The 18,556-nt window shown below is 36.1% G+C and overlaps 1 protein-coding gene across 5 annotated transcripts; it reads left to right on the forward strand.

The window, feature by feature from the left end:
• Window positions 1-49: 49 nt before the first annotated feature.
• LOC144635072 (uncharacterized) lies at window positions 50-16,930 on the forward strand. Of its 5 annotated transcripts, none has more exons than XM_078494146.1 (2): window positions 50-235; window positions 15,241-16,930. In XM_078494146.1, exon 2 carries the CDS (start codon window positions 15,304-15,306, stop codon window positions 15,979-15,981), a length of 678 nt encoding a protein of 225 aa, XP_078350272.1. In that variant the 5' UTR covers window positions 50-235; window positions 15,241-15,303; the 3' UTR covers window positions 15,982-16,930. The 5 variants fall into 5 exon arrangements, with proteins under 5 accessions (XP_078350272.1, XP_078350273.1, XP_078350274.1 ...); XM_078494147.1 differs by lacking the exon at window positions 50-235 and adding an exon at window positions 10,495-10,607; XM_078494148.1 differs by lacking the exon at window positions 50-235 and adding an exon at window positions 12,732-13,428.
• Window positions 16,931-18,556: the final 1,626 nt, after the last annotated feature.

Raw genomic sequence — 18,556 nt, forward strand, 5'->3', positions numbered from 1 at the left:
CGCACTGTGTTAGCTGTCAGAACCAAAATGACAGCACCGCTCGGTGCTGAGTCAACAGATTAAAAGAGTATTATTTTCACTGACAAATTCTGAAGTAACCTCGCGTGCATGTTGGATATTTCAGTTTCATACAGCGAGGACTGAGAAAATGAGCAAATCGTAGCAACGGAATCTAGGGAAGACATTTGAAAAAGTGGAACAAGGACACATCGCTCCTGACACTGCAAAATCAAAGGTAAGATTTTTTGGCCTTCTTTTTATCATGAAACAGTGAAAGATAGTGACCATTAAGAGGGAAAAGAAGGCGAGAAAAATATTGGGCGTCTCTTCAACGAAACTGAAGCATCTAATTCGAGGGCTTGCTCAATAATCTTTGCGGCTAAACAAGAATTAACCGCTGCCTGTTCTCATAATGCAAAGCTGTCAGCGCTAATCTGGGAAAAGTCTTGTAAGGTAAAGTTAAAGCTGCTCGCAATATTCGGTGGTCTACAATTTTGACATCTCGAGTCTGCTGTATTGTTTTCGTGGCAGTAAGAATACTGTGTCTTAATTCTTGTCAAAAAGTCTCGACATAGTTTGCTCAGAATCTCGACTGAGACTCTATACAGAGTCGTTCTGAACAACATAGCTACTGTGTTTGATTTAATTCCAACCTACTTAGTTACCCCAAACTTTAAAGCGATTGCCTTTTATCATAGCTTCCTTAAATATTTCGTTCGATTTTAAATAAGATCGCTACAGACAATTTTCACAGGCAGAACAAATGGTTGTAGTCGACTGTTGTTTCAAACTGACATACGGTGAAGAACTGACAAAAAAATGGCCGACACCAAAATACTCCTGTAAATTTCCTACAATAATTGCAATAATGAACAACTAATCGAAAAATACTGATATAATTACATCACTTATTGGCCCGAGGGCAATTTTTAATAAAGATGTTTTAAATTAAGATAAACCATAGAATTTTTGCAAGAAAAGTAAAACTTTATAACGGCTTTTAAGCATAAAAAACATAAAACATAATAAATACATTCGTGAAAAAAGTGAAAAATTTCTGGATCAACGCAATTGAAAGCTGTTTTAAACCTTTCTTGACCTTTATTTTTTTCAAATCACGTTTTTGAAAAGTCCTAATGAATTTTATAGTTGCTAATTTTACGGGAAGGTAAACCATTGTTTGAAATCACATCCGTTAAATTGTGTTAGTACTCGAGTGTAAATTAAAAACGAAACGGACATTAAATGAATCGTCCCGAAAGCGACGATAGTTAATTTGAAAACGACAGAGTATGATTTTATAAAAGGTTGTGTTTGACACGCAGCATGTATAAAATGAAAGGTCAAGAATTGATAGTACGTTTCAACAATGAAGAGCTTTAAACTTCTCGATGTTATCAATCTGTTCAATCGACCTCGCGTGAATGATGAACAGTTGTATTTTCAATTAAGTCCCCCTAATGCAAGTTCCGCCTGCAAAAGTAATTAAAAGACAACTTGTGGGTCAAACACAGCGAGATGGGATGCGAAACTGAAGCATTCAAAGGCGACATAAACTTCCGTTTCATTCAGAGATTTCTCAAGAGCGATCTTTAAATAAATAGATTCAAGCATGTGCTTCCTTCCAGGCGAGCTTAACTTTGCAATGCGAATACAATGACATGGGCTTCTCTCGTTGTCATAGAAACAAAAACAAACTGAACAACGGACTTTGAGGAAACAGATCCACAATGCAAAAACAAGTAAAAATTTTCAATGCATGACTCCCCAGCCGAGCGATAACTGACCGAATTCTGCATGAGCTTTGAAGGAAATATTGTTGTTCAGGCCCTTCTCAAAGACATTCAGTATTTTTTTAGTGCAGATTATTGGTAGCACTTGTTGGCAGCGCTATGTTTCCAATTTACATGGGATAACCTTATTTGGAACTTTCCCACGCTCTCAAGTTTAGATGACAAAACGTTACAGTGCAGAAAAATAAACTTTAGAAGGATTCCATAGAATTTGTATTATTTTCAATCAAAACAACGCCATGAATATAGCCCATCAGATTGTGCCTCAACCTATGCCGGGAAATGGAGGAACAACATTTAGAAGCTATTATTCAGTGCTATGTTTTTGCTGCTTTTGTTGTTGTTTTGTTTAACAGTTTTTAGTTTCATAAATTCGTGCAATCACAACAACGGCTGTCGAGGGTTATAATGTTATTTTTTTTTTCACTTTTTAAATTTGAAGAATGACCAACCGTTAATTAGTTTTTACAATATCAACGACGTAAAAGTCGTCTCGTTTTGTGACGAGATTAAACAAATCATCAACAAGCTAAGAGAACTAGGGACGATAGCCTTGTTGCAATGAAATGAGAACGGCGGGCGAACTGGGTTATTGCGTTGGACTTTAGATCGATCGCTTTGTTGACAGTGGAGTAAATACAATAAATAAATATATTTTTATTTTCGTGGGGGGTTTGGTAAGAGAAAATAATTTTAACCAGTCATTGTGTTGTGTTCTTAATTCGGCAAGACTTCACTCTTGCAGCGCCTCTCTCCACCAGGGTATTAATCCAGGTATCCTGCAATGGACTAGCATACCAACCGTGAAGTGGGGAGGGGGAGGAGGAGGGAGGAGGGGGGGGTGAGAGAGAGTAGCAATACTTCTAGTCACTCTACGCTACAGAAAGCACAGCAAGAATCGGGAACGGCTCGGTTGAGTTCAAAATATAACGACCCGTCTCAGCATATTTGCACAAAAAATGTTACCAAGTTAGTTTTCAATAAATTTTACTCAATAACATTGAAGGTTGACTGAAAAATGTATGCTAAATCCTTTGAATATTCTTAAGATATTTCAAACTTAGGACCGAAAAAGGAGTTACAATTTTTTGTGTACAAAAATAATATATTTTAAGACGAGATTACTTTAAGTCTTAACCATATTGTAAGTTTAATAACTCTGTGAAAAAGAGATGACATTTTTCAATCGAAAGTCAAAATTAAATAAGAAGGGAAGAAAAAAGCTGTCAGTTCAAAGGAGATTAGACTTTTACAGCCAGGATAGAGCCAGCTGCTTTCCTTTAGAGCTAATTCAAAGGAAGAAATACTCTTTCCCTTTTACTGGTATAATTTCAGTAAACAAGCCGTTTTCTTAGGCCGTTAATGAAACTCTTCCTAACAGACTAAACTTTACTGCGAAGTTAACCGCGTGCATGAGAGGAATTCATTCAGAGTTTTCATGTTCCTTTTCTAAGTTTATTAAAACCCGACAGCTGTTTGGGGCTTAATATCTTTTCCGCGCATTAATTCAGTGTTGCTAAAGATTGGAAAACAGGATCAACTGCTAACAGAGACGAACAGTTATACGAATCTTTCAGGTAAAACTAAGTAATTATTATTTTGGTTTGCTTCCTTTTAACTACTCGTATTTATACTCATCGTCGGCACTCACAAAACTACGCTTGGAAAAGCAACAAAAACCCTAGGTATTTGGCGTGAAGCAGTTGAACATCCTGTCTAAAGACGCTTTATTAAAATGTTGCTGCTGTAGTGAAGGCAGGATGTGTGAACAAAAATAAACGAGAAACACTCATCTCTAGAAAAAGCGGGCTTAAAAAGGTTCGATTGCCAAACTAGAAGCCAGAGAGCGTTTCTGCATTTAAAAGTACGTATACTCGCGTGAACTAAATAGAATTGTCCCTTGCAGTTGACATTACAGTATACATTGTCCCAAATAAGTCCGATAACTTTAACAGCGATCGACACCTTCTTTTTCCTCCAAATATTAGTGCGAAATCGACTACACAGATCACGATAATTATGTATTCGATCACCATGAGGAAATTGTCTTCACATAATAACGAAATTCTCCCAACTGGTTCATTAAAGATGTGCGGAGACCTGTAGGGAGAATTTGTATTTAGAAAGCATTGTGTAAGGAGATATCAAACTTTTAATACTGAAAACACTTCCTGTATTTTACATTGACAATGAAAAAAGACTTGTTTGGTTGTGTGACGACTAATAACCTCTGTCGCTTTTTGAATAGTCAGACATAGTTTATTCGAGAACATTTAAATACTGAGCGGCTTTTTGTGTATTACTATTAAAACCAGACGTTCCTCAAAGCAGCTCACCTGATTTAGTTCGTTTCATAAGGTTGTTAAATTGGGGTAGACAGATCTGCCGAATCCGCGATCCTCCATATTTTCGAAATCCGCGAATACGTTCAATTTATCAGAAAAGTCTGCAGTGCGTGTCGTGAGCATTTTAGGTCAAATTCAACAATTATTAGACTACGAGCCCGAGTTTTCTATGATTGAATACTCAACGAGTGAATTTACATTTTGATTACAGACGATAAATGAGTGATTTTATTCCATTTTTCTTGCAGTATTTTCTAAAAGGACTAGAAACCATTTTCTTAGAGTTTTTATATATCGAGTTCTAAAAACACTCGTGAAATAAGTTTTGAATTACTCCAAAAAGCTGTGGCTCGTGTTTCCAAAAGGGTTTAGGGTTCAGGGCAAATTTCATTAGGGTTTCCAATAGAAACACGAAATATGTTTCTACGTTTTTTAATTTGAATTATAAACGATTTTGTTGTCAATTATAACTTCATCCAAATTATTTCATTTCACCACAAATATTAACGGCCCAGCAAGGAAGCCATTGCTAAAATCGTGCTCTAATTGACAGCTGAATGCAAGCTACTTGTAGGCACGTAGTAAAAATTGTGGTGCTACTGAGGCCGCGCCGCATTCGGAAGTTTGACATTAAAAATAAACCTCAGACAGGTTTTTTGTTTGCTGAAGAAGTTAATTATGTTTGTTAGTATTGTTTTGTACCCAGTAAAAAGGCCTCTTGAGATTAAAAATGCAAATTAAAAGCTCGTACACTTCAAATATTTAAAATCACCACTCGAGACAAACAGAAAAAGGTGTTAACGACTTTCGGCATAAGGTGTTACCGGCAAAACAGAATTTATCGTTGATGTGTGCCGCAAAGAGAACGATTAAGAATAAATTCGAAATTTCTACACGTTTTAAATGCATCAAAGCAAGGAAAACCCGTGCTAGATATCTCAAAGTAAAACGTTTTTTAATAGACCCTAAAAATACTTTGCTGATCATTAGATATTCTTATTGCTGTTTGTGTAAAATAAGGTCAAAATATTGATATTGCAATATCACGACAAACGCCCGGGAAAAATTTAATAAAGTAGCGACCAATTTTACGCGGTTTTAAAAAGGATTAACTTTAATTACTCGGTGCAGGTGTATTTTTAAAGCGGTAAGCTTTGTTTTGCTGCAGCGAGAGAAAGCACTCGTTGCATAAATTGTCTTAGTTTCGTCTTAAAGCGAATACCTAAAGGAAGTTTTGTGGAAAGTGAAAATTCTATTTTGGATTTTTAACTCCGTCCGTCGACAAAAAGACCATAACGGTAAGTTTAACATGTGTTTTGGTTACATCTAAGACGCTCACTGCCTTGTACTGATTGTCTTTAGAGTCCTTCAGTAACATAGATTTTATTGATAACTAGCTGCAGTTATAAGAGGACGTGTCTGAAAGCAGACAATTTTAATGGTACAATTACTAAGATAGTATGATACCTATCAAGAACAGTGGATAAAATTAACTTTGAAGGGCTCTTTGGACTTATGATACCAAACCTTAATCTCCAAATGGCGATATCAAAGACGGAGTGAAGTGGATGAGTACGATTTTTGAAACAGTTTAAAATTCAGCCGGCAATAGTAAACAACTCCTAACTTTTTCAATTGGCCATTGTACCATTGCAAGCATTTTGATTCTGAGTTCGTATGCCAACAAACCACTTTAACATACGTTTTAGGTTTTCCGGTAAAAAAGTACTCAAATATGACAGAATGGATTTCAAGTAAAGTTTAATTAATTTGACTGATTAGCAACAGTTTTAGTTTTGAAGTAGAACTGAAAATTACTAATTTGGTTTATCCTATGCGCCGCTATCTGACTTATAATGGCTGAATTAAAAAGTATTGCTACCAATAACCGATGTTTGTGGATGAAATTTCACCACTTAATGAATAGTAAACGTGCTAATGAAGAAAAAGGATCCGAATAAGCTTGTTCACGAGTCATTTTTTTTTTGTTTTCCTTGAAAAGAACAGGATACGCTACAAAAAGGCAACGATATTTTTTTTTTAATTTTTAAAACTTGGCCCATCTTGTGTAATAAAACGGCATTATGTCTTTTCAGTCCCTGTTCAGAAGCGAATACTGCATACGAAATTGACCAAGCTGGTGATTTTCGGCAAAAGCGCGTTGCTAAGTAACGGACAACGTATACAAATGGCGGAAATCGAATGTGATAACTTTGTTAGTAATGCACGTGCTAAAAGCTCTTTCAATAAATTATACTGAATGTTGAAAGAGGAAGCCACATAATCCCAAGCTGGGTTTTAAGAGTGTCCTCTATCTAAGGTCTAGAAAAAAGATATTAAGGGCGCGTTTTTTTCATAATTCTCTATTTTCCAATTGCCCATAATACACTTTGTTTGCCCCCAAATTTTGCATAACTATTGTTTTCATTCTTTGGGAGGACTGCATATTTCCAAACAATAATTTATGCAAAATTTGGGGGGCAAACAAAGTGCATTATGGGCAATGGAAAATAGAGAAGTTTGGAATGAGAATGGTTGGTACAGAATGCTAGGAATAATTCGTATTCGGCCGCATTAGAAAACGCCCATGTAGTCGAGATGATATGCGCGGTCCTGACACGAGAAAACATTGCGTAATAAATATGGCGGCTGACGAATAGGCTGCGATTGCAGCCATTATCACAGCAATTCTTTTACTTAATTAAGAGGAGGAGAAAATTATGGAAACTGTAATGGATTTGCCGAATGTTCTGGCAGTGCTATTCGCAAAGGAGAGGAGACACATCCCTTGAATCACGGTCTATGCCGTCCGCCATCTTGGATTTTCATTCACAACATTCTGTTCATTCTGCCCCTGGGAGCAGAGTGGATGGAATGGTGTTCTGTCCATTCCGGAATGGAAAGGGGGAAAAAAAAAAAAGCCCATTTCCCCTTCCGGCCCTTCCCCTTCAGAATTGTGAATAAAAAAAACGCGCCCTAAGTTTCACCTTACTTTTGATTGCGATAAGGTTGGTGCTTTTAATATTTCTTCCAAAATCAGAGAGGGGGGAGAGTTTTTTTTTTTTGGATCGATAAATCCTTCGCTGCGTGAATAAAATATAAGTTCTATTTATGGGCCCGGTGTCCTGATGTCATTTTGACGAAACTTGTGGCCGGTTCGGTGAATTATTTCAGTGAGATTTCTGAGAGATTTTTTCGAAGCTTAAGCTTATCAAAGTGTACATAAAGCCTTCACTATAGCCGATGTTTATCACGAAAGTCGAACTGAACAAAATTCTGAATATGCGGTAAAGTCGGCGGTCACTTATTCTAATCCTTACTTAACACTGCTTTACATCGCAGACAAATTAACCTGTTAAATAACAGGAAATTTACATTTGAATATGAAGCTTGAAATGATTCGAAAATAATTTCATGAATTTCGTAGTCAAGCACCAGACAAAATAAACACAACACGAGGGAAAATTCGATACGAATTTTTCGAATTTCCGCTTATGCGAACAGCAATTTTTGATTTCTTTCTCAAACAAATGTTCTAATTAATTTATCTTGAAGGCAGTTACATCAAACAAAGTTCCGCCTCAAAGCAGGCACGTAGAAATTGTTTTATGCTGTGCAAGTTCATCGGGATGAGCAATTCGTGATACGAAATTAAATGATTACAGTATAAAATGAGGAATAAAGTAAAAATGAGTGCAATTAAAATTAATTGGCTGTTAAAATTTTACTCTGACTGCTAATTAAAATTAGACTACGAGCCCGAGTTTTCTATGAGTAAATAGTCAACGAGGCGCAGCCGAGTTGACTATCGCTTTAGAAAACGAGGGCGAGTAGTTAATTGTTTTAGTAGAAACTCTAAAGGATTGCAGTCCAAACAAAATATTGTGCACTTTGAAGACAAAAATCAAGAAAATTTACCGCTTAAAGAGCTACGCGCGGCGACTGTTTTCTATCGGCGAATAGAAAACAGTGGGAGAGCCACGGTGCGGATTTCCAATAGAACACAGCTGAGTTTCTACTAAATTAGATTAGATGAGCCTTAGGTGGCCGAATCCGATTTGACAAGTAAAAGGAATTTTATAAATGCAATAGAAAACTGTATTTCATTATATACAAGTTAATTAAATTGCGTACCGGGAAACTGGGAGGTGTACAACATGGAAAATGATTGGGTGGTTGCTATAATATGATTTTAGGCTATTCTAACCTTTGCTCTAAAAGTGTTAAGAATGGAACTATTTTCTTACTTTTTAAAAAACAGTTCTTGTCAAACTTTGTACACGGAATCATATTGATTGTTACGTTTTTAACATCTTTCAAATATTTTAGGAAATTTTTAGATCAGCTACAAATCGTTTTTTAAGTATCATTACAAAGTGACTTACTCTAAAGTTTTAGTCTTAAGAGAAAATATTTATTTTGACTTCATATGCTGGTAATTTCATTTTTTTTTATCATCGCCACCACCACCACCACCACCATCACCATCACATCATCATCATCATCATCATCATCATCATCATCATCATCATTTTATGTTGAGCTCAGCAAACTGACATAACAGAGGAAAGCCTTGCTGACAAGAGAAGGGGTAGCTGAGAAGGCTAATGTAATTTGTCGCGTCAAACTGATAAGTTTCATTTTACTGGCAAATGAATTACATTATCCAAGGTAGATCGAAATTCTAATCCTTTGTACCGATTACCATAGCGGAGTTATTTTCATGTGTCTTGTGAGAATGTGGTGTTAAATCAAGACACTACGGTTATCTTTTTTATTTGTCCCTTGTCTGCATTTATAGGAGGAGTTAATGACCATCCCTTTCTAGAGCAAAATGCAGAGTTCTGGTTTTGAAAGGGATGTAAGATAGCTTAGACTTGCCAACAGGCAATCGATTAATTCTTTTTAGACGACTTATTGTATCTATAAGAAAATTCTCGATTGTGATTGGCTCTGTGTGTACCTATTTGTCGCGTAACTGGCGTGCAATCACGTGGGTGTCCAATTAAAAGTATCCAATTTGAACAACTTTAAGTAGGATATCTGTAATTGTACACCTACACCATTCGCGGGTGAATCATATGCACTTAGATGGGTGTTCCTTGCTGTTTTCCTACAGTTTGTAAAACTGATCGAATATGCCTATGACTTTTTCATACAAAAAAGCTTCTCAAAGACTTCCTTACTCCTTACCTGAAAATTTGTTATAGATGCGATTTATTAGTAATTGGACCTCGTGTTGTACAATTCAGAGTAATCGTGTTCGTAATTTCAATCTGCCTCGAGCTGCGCGCTAGGCCAATTTGAAATTACTCGCGCTATTGCTTCCTGAATCGTACTCCACTCAGTCCGATTAATATTACAAATAGTTGGACAGACTTTTGGACGCCAAGAGGCAATGTTATCCCAAACCCATTCACGGTGAAAAATGAAAAGCTGTAATGGGGATGTTACACAATACTGCGCTCTATTTTTTTGTTTATTTTGTTGCGGTGATGTTGCAAAATAAGAATTTAGTTTTAGTTCGAGAAATGCTTATACTGCAATGTGTTGAGGTTAACCAATAATTAAAGTTGGTAAGTTAATTCCTTTTACAATGTTTTTTTCCATTACACATCGTCTGCCAACTTTATTTATCTATGCTTCAATGCTTTAATGGTCAATTTAACTTCTTTTGAATATCCAAGCTCATTCATCATTTTACTGACGTTACTTTAACCCTAATTAAACAGCTAATATCATCAAAGTCGGCCTTCTTCGTTACATTTTTAAAGAGTATGTTTTTATTGAGGGACTTATTTGATTGGTTGAAATCCTGTGGGTTTACGGCTTCAAAATGGATTTGGCATCACTTCAATTTTTTACGTTTAAAAAAAAAACTTCAATACCATTCGAATTCGCTATTTTAAGAACCATATGCATAAATATTGGAGAGTCCCCAAAAGAAAATTAAAATGTGAGTTCTTGAAGACTAAACAATTTTTAAAGTTAAAGTATTTACATGTGTATGAATATTCTGCCCTCTTTAATGATTCAGTCAATGTCCGCACAAATTTGCTTGCCTATGTTTTAAAACCATTATTCCTTCGGCCTGCGAATCTACTGGTCGATCCAATTATGAAGTAATTTTTTTATTTTTATATATTTCAAACACGGAAAAAATGTAACCTAGAAGCGTTCCTTTTTTGTTTGATTGACGTTTGGCCATTTTGGCGCCAGGAAGTCGCGCAATTAATAAGAAGTGATGTATGGTCCATTAAAAGAACTTTATTATTCCTTGTTCTTATAAACATCGGTTAAAATCGATGGATATTTCTTAGTTAATCACGTTTCCTGTCAAACACAATCTGTTCATATGGCACATCACGCAAAAACGCAATGAATAATTTAAGTAAAGGAAATTCCATATACATACAGTTCGCAGCGTGTAATTTTTCACAAATATTGTCATACCTGGAAACGTGAAAAGGTAAGATCTGCTTTTTTAATGATCTCTTTTCTTCCAACAATTGCCAGGGAAGCTGGTGTAAGTTAAACGTAAATATATTCGATAAAAAAGAATGATTTTTGCCTCGCAAGAAAGGATAATTTATGAGATAGAATACCGACAAGCATTTTCCTCCGGAATTTTAATAATTCTACTCGTTTGATATGATGTTGAAACGGTATAGATATAAAAACGATCTAAAAAAGGTTTTCAATATTGCTTACATTGAGGTTTGACGGCTTTAAACATAACAATGAGTTAAAATGTTGTCTTTTGAAATGACTAAGTAACAATTGGGGAACATTTCATCAAAAGCCGGCTCACAGGTTCTGTATTGAATAAAAGATTCACAATGGGATAAAAACGAAAAAAAGCTTATTAATGGAACTAAATGCTCAAAAGAATTATTTTTAAATATACTCCATGCTTTTTTAAAGTTACCGAGGTAACGCTTTTTTACAGGCCAGAGTGGACGATTTTTTTTTATTCTTAAACGTGCAAACACTAGTATAATTTCCCGGATTTCGTCTTGAAATCGTCGAGTTTGTTCTGTGACCGCTGTGAATTCACAAGAATACATTCTCAATTACTATCTGTAACCATAAAATAAGTAAACAAATAGAGCGATTCTTCATTCAGCGATTCGCTCTCTTTAACTACCGAGCCAAACATTTCAGAGTGGCAAAAATATAAATTGCCAACGACGATTATTTTGTAAAAATATCATGTTTCGTATATAGCGAGGAGAAATCCTCGCTTACATTTAATAACCTTCGTATCTAAACGCAGTGCATGTGAAATACAGAAATGACGAAATTCTGGATATTTTTTATCGACAAATGTGTCTCAAATGTTTTCAAAAAAACTAGTTGGATTTTGGAACAGTTTCGTTTTATGCTAAATTTAAAAATAATTTACCTAACCCTAGCTCGTCTAAGACTTGTTTTACGAAAAATAGTAGAGTACTTTAGCTTTCCGCATTTCAGTAGAGTTCAAAACTTCTGACGTCGTAAAATGGAGCTCGCATTTAATCCTATTACATGTAATCCGTCAATTTTATTTAATTGTTTGCGGTGGCTATTTTCAGAGCTATTTTCCCAATGATTCCGCCCCTTGCAGGCACAAAGAAAAGACATAATCCCTATTTTCTAAACATCTTTTTTGACCTTCTATTAAAAGTACGAACCAAGTAAAAGCGCGCTCTTCACAGCAAGGGGTTCGACGCGTTGCTAAGTCTTCAGACAAAACACGAATAAATCGTATTGAATTTAAGCAGGTACGCTTCAAAGCACTGAAAATTAACATTTTTTCCTGAATTCCCACTTATTGGTTTGTTGCTAAACCAATAATTACCGCTGAAAATCTTACTTCTGCTAAACTCTACTCCGTATACCACGAGATAAAAAAAAAAACAACAATTTTTAAACTGTACTGAATTTGACTCAGACAAATAAAACTATTCGAGTCTGAATCTGAAAAACGAAATGATACACATGCATGTGACCGAAGCCTAATTTCTTCTTTCCATATTCATACGTTGTCAAGCAAACAAGTATTGAGAATAAAAAAAATGCATGGCTGTTTATTAACTCCCTTATCATTTAGAACTTTGAAGCGCGCGAAGTAAAGTTTCGATACTTAGCGACAACAGCCATAGTTAGTAGAGGAGATATCGAGCTAAGTTTCGAACCTTCGGCAAAATCATGTTTGCCGGAGGCAAGGTTAAATTAGTTTTCCAACTGTTTGAAAATACAAATATATTATCTCTAAGAAGGTTTTTTTTTGCCTACGGTCGGTTTTATTCTTAATGTCAAAGGCTTTGAATTTCTTAACAAGAACTTTCCATGCATTGAAACTATCATGCTATACTTTCGAAATAATCACGAAATATTCCAAATTCGAAAAAGAAAGAATCAACAAACGCAGTTAAATTTCAGTGGCGAAATAAAAGAAATATGGCCTTTATGAGTTCAAAATTACCGTCGACCCCATGCAATAAATAATCTCTTTATGATATTGTGCGAGATTATCCCCAAATGCGATTCATGTTGAGTTCGCCATTTCATAGGCGAGATATCACGTGCTAAAACTTAAGAGATTTTTCGGCCAAAGTTTAATTTCAAAGGCAACTTCATCTACAAGAATATCTATATCTGCGGTCGGTAGATGAAGCTCTTAATCTCTCTAAATGCAGTCGCTACGTTACCCCCAGGGCGTAATCGAGGACACCCCGCCAAAAGCTCGGTCAAGTTTTCTTTAATTTCTTTCGTTGATCTATTCGTAATTAATGTTTGAGTTAGGAGTAAACTGCGCGATACAAAAGACATACAAATTTTGTGGGTTCGAAAGCGTATCGAATCAAAACTAAAAGAATTGAATAGAATTTTCGCCTGTCTTGTTTTGAACCAATTTAGATACCATCCAGCGACCTACGCGTTCCATTAAAAAGTTCCTTGCCTTAGGCTGTTTGAAGTTTTGCCATGACGGCCGCGCGAGTGTAACTAGGTTTTAAATAGTTGCAATATCATTCGCCCTAAACGCCGCCCGATAATTTTCGTGAGCAATTTGTGACATTTCAAGATGTAAAGTTGCTGTAGTTTCAAGATGAAGTTCCGGTGACGCAAAACAGTTCTGCATTTCCTCGTGTGACTCACATCAAAAAGGGAAAACGCTTCTCGGTACGGTCGCAATAAACGACGCGTAAATTGACTAGCTGACTGTAGAATACAAAGCGAAGGGTGTTTAAGGGTGCAACCGATAGAGTTTTTTTTTAATTCGGCCCTCTACACAAAGCCTATTGAAGGTAAGCAGTTTAGTTTGTTTTGTTTTAGTTAAGACAAATGAAAGTTTTTACCCTCGGGGGAAAGAAAAACTAACTTATATCATGTGGAGTAGCTAAGCTTGTCTTTAACTAACATGGAACTTTCTAGAAAATGCCTGAGACACAACACATATGGTTATAGAACAATTCAATATTTTGCCTTTCTAACTTAATGACTGGATTTTCCGTTCAGGGGGTTTAAGCTTACCTTTCGCGAATTTTCTATTAAGATACAAATTAAACTTTGGGTTTTAAAACATTGGTCGCATATCAAAAACAATCTTTTAGAGTAATTTCACATTGAATCTGTCAGTAGCTTTTAAATTTCTTAGTCGTATAAAGAAAGTAATTGTAAGAGAACTTGTCTTCTATGTATGAGAAATTACCAGGTGCACTTGCAGAAATTCGCAAAGATCAATAATTTTTGTAGGAATTCACAACTTAAACTGCACAAAAAAAAATCAACGCAAATCGATCTTTGAGAAACACTGTGCTTTGCGTTTTAAAAGTGTATTTTTACTATTTGCGTCATAAAAGTGAAAAACCCACAAACGAGAAACAATGACATGGCAAAATCGTTTCGAAAGTTTTCCGCTTAGGACTAAAATGTTTAACAAGATAGCTTTTTTTAATGGCACGCTTCGTCGCCAGTAATCTATTTTTTTCTTTTTTTTTTCAACTATATGATACCACCAAACAATCGATTGAGAGGCTCAAAATTTGCGTAGCTGTAGAAGTTGTTGACATTTGGAAGACACAAAACTGATACGGAATTGAAATTCAATTTGGCCATTTTCAAGGGCTTTGCTCGCGGCTTTTAGATAAAACCGAGGGTTTATTTAAGTTGAAGCGCATTGCGGCAAACAGGGCGACAAGATCGCTACCGCAAGCTGAAATCGCGGCTAATTTTTGGTCGCTTAAAGTCGCTTAAAGAAGGTACTGGCTAGTGTTTTGTTTCCATGGTAATAAGAAAGAAAAACAGTGTGGGTCCACGTTTGCAGCTGTCCGCACGCGCGATTGTTTTTGACAACATCGCAGGGGATCTGCTATAAGCGAAGCACGTCACAAAGCCGAAAGAGTTGGCCGTAAATAATAACAATTAATACTCCCCATCAGCCACTTCATAACAGGAGCTATTTGCCAGTGACTCGCTATGATAAAGCAAAGAAGGGAACTGGTTTAAATTTGGAAAGAAATTTCAAGTTCGATCGTGGTACGATGTTGTAGCTTGTGCAAATGGTGAGTTTCTACACCTAATTAACGTGGCCAAGAATCCACCGCAAATGGAAAAATAATTGTTCTCGCTAGACACAAAAGTCGATTCGCCAGCAAGGATGTGCAGCGTTCAGCAGACGATTTTCATAGCAACTTAAACAAAACAACTCGACATCTATCACGTAGTGTGAATTTTTCATGCGCTTATATTAAAATCGAAAGGCGCGTTTCCTTCACTAAAATGCCGTATACTCTGGATTTAAATTAATTCGTCAATTTTATGTGCAACGCTTCATCCTTCCTTGACAGGTACACTTCAATGGTCATAATTGCATTTATTTTTTCGTTTCAGTTTCGGCGGCACATTAACAATGAAACAGGCTACTGTGTATAAGATTGGCTTTCACAAAGCGAGAAGAAAAGATTTCAAACTTAGCGTCTTTAACGTAAACTTAGATTCAATTACTCAACATTGCTTCATCTCCAGTTTCATGTTCCAGTTAAAATAGTGTTCCCATCACCGGCGTCATGTTACTAATATATTTGTTCTTACAAAAGAAACTTCCCTTGTTTCGACAGGTTAAAAAACAACGTCGAAATCATTTGAGGTGATGCCGCCCGTCAGACGAGTACAGGCGAAGTATGGAGAACACAACTGAGAACTACCGCAGAATACCGCCGCGAAGCAAATTCAACGATGAAGAATCAACGGCAGTTTTGCGGCTTATTATAGAGCAAGAGCGACTGCTTAAGAACCCCGCAAATCCTGTTCTAAACATAACTAGTGACAAATTGAAACGGCTTCCTCCTTTAAACGGGAAAATGCAAGATTCTTTCAGTGACTCCGGCTCAGATTCTAGCTCAGGATTCGAGCCTCATCGGAATCAACGAAAACACAGATCTGCGGAGGACGACGTTGTCCTTAGCAGACCAACACTTTTAAAAGGAAAAGAACTTCGTGGGTCTGAGGAACCTGCGTCGATGGGTAAGCCGAAAGTTCCAGAAATTTATAGCACGCCGAAAATCGCGCGCCCTCGAGACCGCGAGAGGCCACGCGCGTCATATGGAAGAAACTCTCAAAATCGTAGTAACAGCACCGTAACACTCCCTCAAGCGAAAACCACCGAAGACTATAACAGTTTTTCTACGACGGAGGTCGATTTAAACAGACCGTCAAATCCTACGCCGTTTATACACGTGGATGACTTGGGAAATCCTGATGAAAATACATCTAGAACTTCATACAATCAGAGTATATGCTATGACAGCGACGAAGATAAAATTGAAACTACAGAAACCTACACTTCCTACATAAATTAACGCAAAATCTGGTTTTCTATCGACGAAATAAGCGAGTAGTGCTCACGGAAAGATGATGCTTGCTTCCAGTAATTTTTTTTAATTGCTACTTTCAACCAAGAAACTCTTGTTTCAACGTCAGCTTAGCTAACTATTTATGTTAAGGATATGTTTCAAAAAGTAAGATTTTGTCTTCTACCAAACCAATCGAACAAGAAATAGTACATTAATTCTAGAGTAACGCAAGTATATTTTTATATGTTATTACAACCGTCACGATTTGACATGACAGTCAAAGAGAACTAAAATCTACTCGAGCTAAGATGGCATTAAGAAAAAAAAAAAAAAAAACGGCAGCCTGGCCCTTGAAATTAAAGAGTAAAACATCTTTCGTATGATATTACATCACTGCTTTAATTTAAACACTCGTATTCTCGGGATTTACTTAATTTTGAGATGACCTTCCAATATCCCGCAGTCCGCAATTAGTCTTTCGTTTTCCAAAGCAAATATCTTTCAAGTGAAACACAGGTGAAAGGTTTCTTGCCTAACAAACGTCATAATTATGTGTTATGATGCAATATCTTTTCGCCAGTAGGCATTCTGTGAAATATCTATCTATCTGATTTTTTTTTTTTTAAGTTCAATCTGCTAGCGACCAGATCTTTCAATTAATTCACTATTATATTGGACGGCGCAGCAGGTAGTATGCTCCCCCAGAGCAATCAAATTTGCTCCATTGTGTAGTAACCTCGACCGCAACATGAATGCAATTTAGCGAGGGTCTTTAGCAGTGCGCGCGACCCTAGCGCGGTTATAAAGAATAACATTCAACTCCACTAGCGCCTAGCTAGTGAAAGAGACACTAGTTAAAATGTTTATACCAGAAACGTGTAAAAACGTGTACAAAGGTTTAATGTGACAAATATTAAAAATCGCCGGAAGAAAAATAAAATTCTATTTCAAGTCACTGGTCGGGTTTTGTTTTTATCCAAACATGCACAATATCGCTACAGCCCCATGAATTGAAACAATGTTGGGAAAAATATCTCCGGGCCTTACAGGAAATCAACAGATCCAGTTATCTCAATGCGCAGTGCAGTAAAGAACAATTGATTTTGCATCATTCAAGAGGGCCTTTGACTCTTTCAAACAGAAAAGTTAAATGAGCTCGCCATATTTAAAATTAGAAACTTAGTTTGAGAAGTAATATTTCAAATGGTGTTTTCCCCTTGAAAATTAAAAAGCGTTATAAAACGTTTTTTAGTATTTTATTTTTTCGCGACAGCATGAAAAATAATTGACTTTGAACTGAGTTCATTTCTGCAGTCGAGCGCCTTAAGGACACATAAAAAACTAACACAAAGCTCATTTTTCAAAACATGTTTGTTATCTGTCTTTAGCAGTGTGTGGTTTACTTGTATTTGAATTTCACGAAGTTCAATTTTTTTTTAAATGTTAATTCCAGCTAGCACAGAATTTGATTGGTTGCCTGAAGAAGCATTCGATCAACACGCCCCGGGCGATACCGCTACGAGCACGTTTTAACCGTTTTCGTTTTATAACGCTTTTTAACGGCACGCGCGTTCACGGATCTCGCTTTTTCCTGAAATGACGTTGCAATTTGTAAGCGGACCAAAGTCTAGAACAAGAAAATTCGCAACAAAAGCATGTCCATTAAAACAATTTGAAAAACAAATCCACCGAGGCAGCTGTTTCGATGTTAATTTTCCCTCGCCATTGTTTTGTTATCTAACACAAATATCAACAAAAAAAATGACTAATTTAACATACCACCTATTGAAGAATTAACAAAGCTGTTCAAACCTTGACATCGCTATCTTGTCGAAAAAAAAAATTGAATAGAAAATTCGTTCAAAAGCGATAATATATACAAGAACTGTAAGTTAATATAGATAAAACTGAGAATTATCACAAAAAATTTACCTGTCTTTATTCGAGGAGAATTGACGTAACCGTTCTACTTTCGTACGAAGAATAAATTGAAGCTTTTAAAGGTTTCTAGTAGAATGCCAAAAATAGCGATTTTATTTGGCATCACTACCGTAAAAAATCATTTTGAGAAATGAAAATTATTGCTATACTTCATTAAAAAATCCCGCCTTTAGGCAAACTTTCAGCTAACTGTTAATAAATTGCTTTTAAAATATAAAATAGAGCCACAATAAAAGTTAAAACATTTGCATGCAATACATCTCTTATAAAAAGTTTCTTATGTTTTAAAACATGTATATTTTCGAATATTTTTAATATTTTGGTTGTTTAGAAATATATACTTTGCTTAAATGCAATAGCACTTTTCAAAACACGAACATGCATGCATGTTAAACATGGTTCGTGTTCATTTTATCCCGGCGAATTTCGGCGTAACTGTTCAAACGTAACTCATAAAAAAACACTTTTTTCTCGGCGGTTCATTTATTTTCATTTTGCGTAATATCCAAATTTGGCTCAGCGTGATTCATACGATTCAACAACTCTTCACTTGAAAAAAAAAAAGAATATTAAAAATTCCTGCCTGCTACGTGCACACATCGAACGGGAAACTGAACTAAAAATTCCGTTGGGAACAAAA

This window comes from Oculina patagonica, chromosome 13 (assembly GCF_052425735.1).
Source record: "Oculina patagonica isolate OP01 chromosome 13, crgOcupat, whole genome shotgun sequence".
Classification (NCBI taxonomy): Eukaryota; Metazoa; Cnidaria; class Anthozoa; order Scleractinia; family Oculinidae; genus Oculina; species Oculina patagonica.

Coding starts and splice junctions, on each gene's coding strand:
- LOC144635072 (XM_078494146.1), top strand. CDS start 15,304: ATGGAGAACACAACTGAGAACTACCGCAGAATACCGCCGCGAAGCAAA.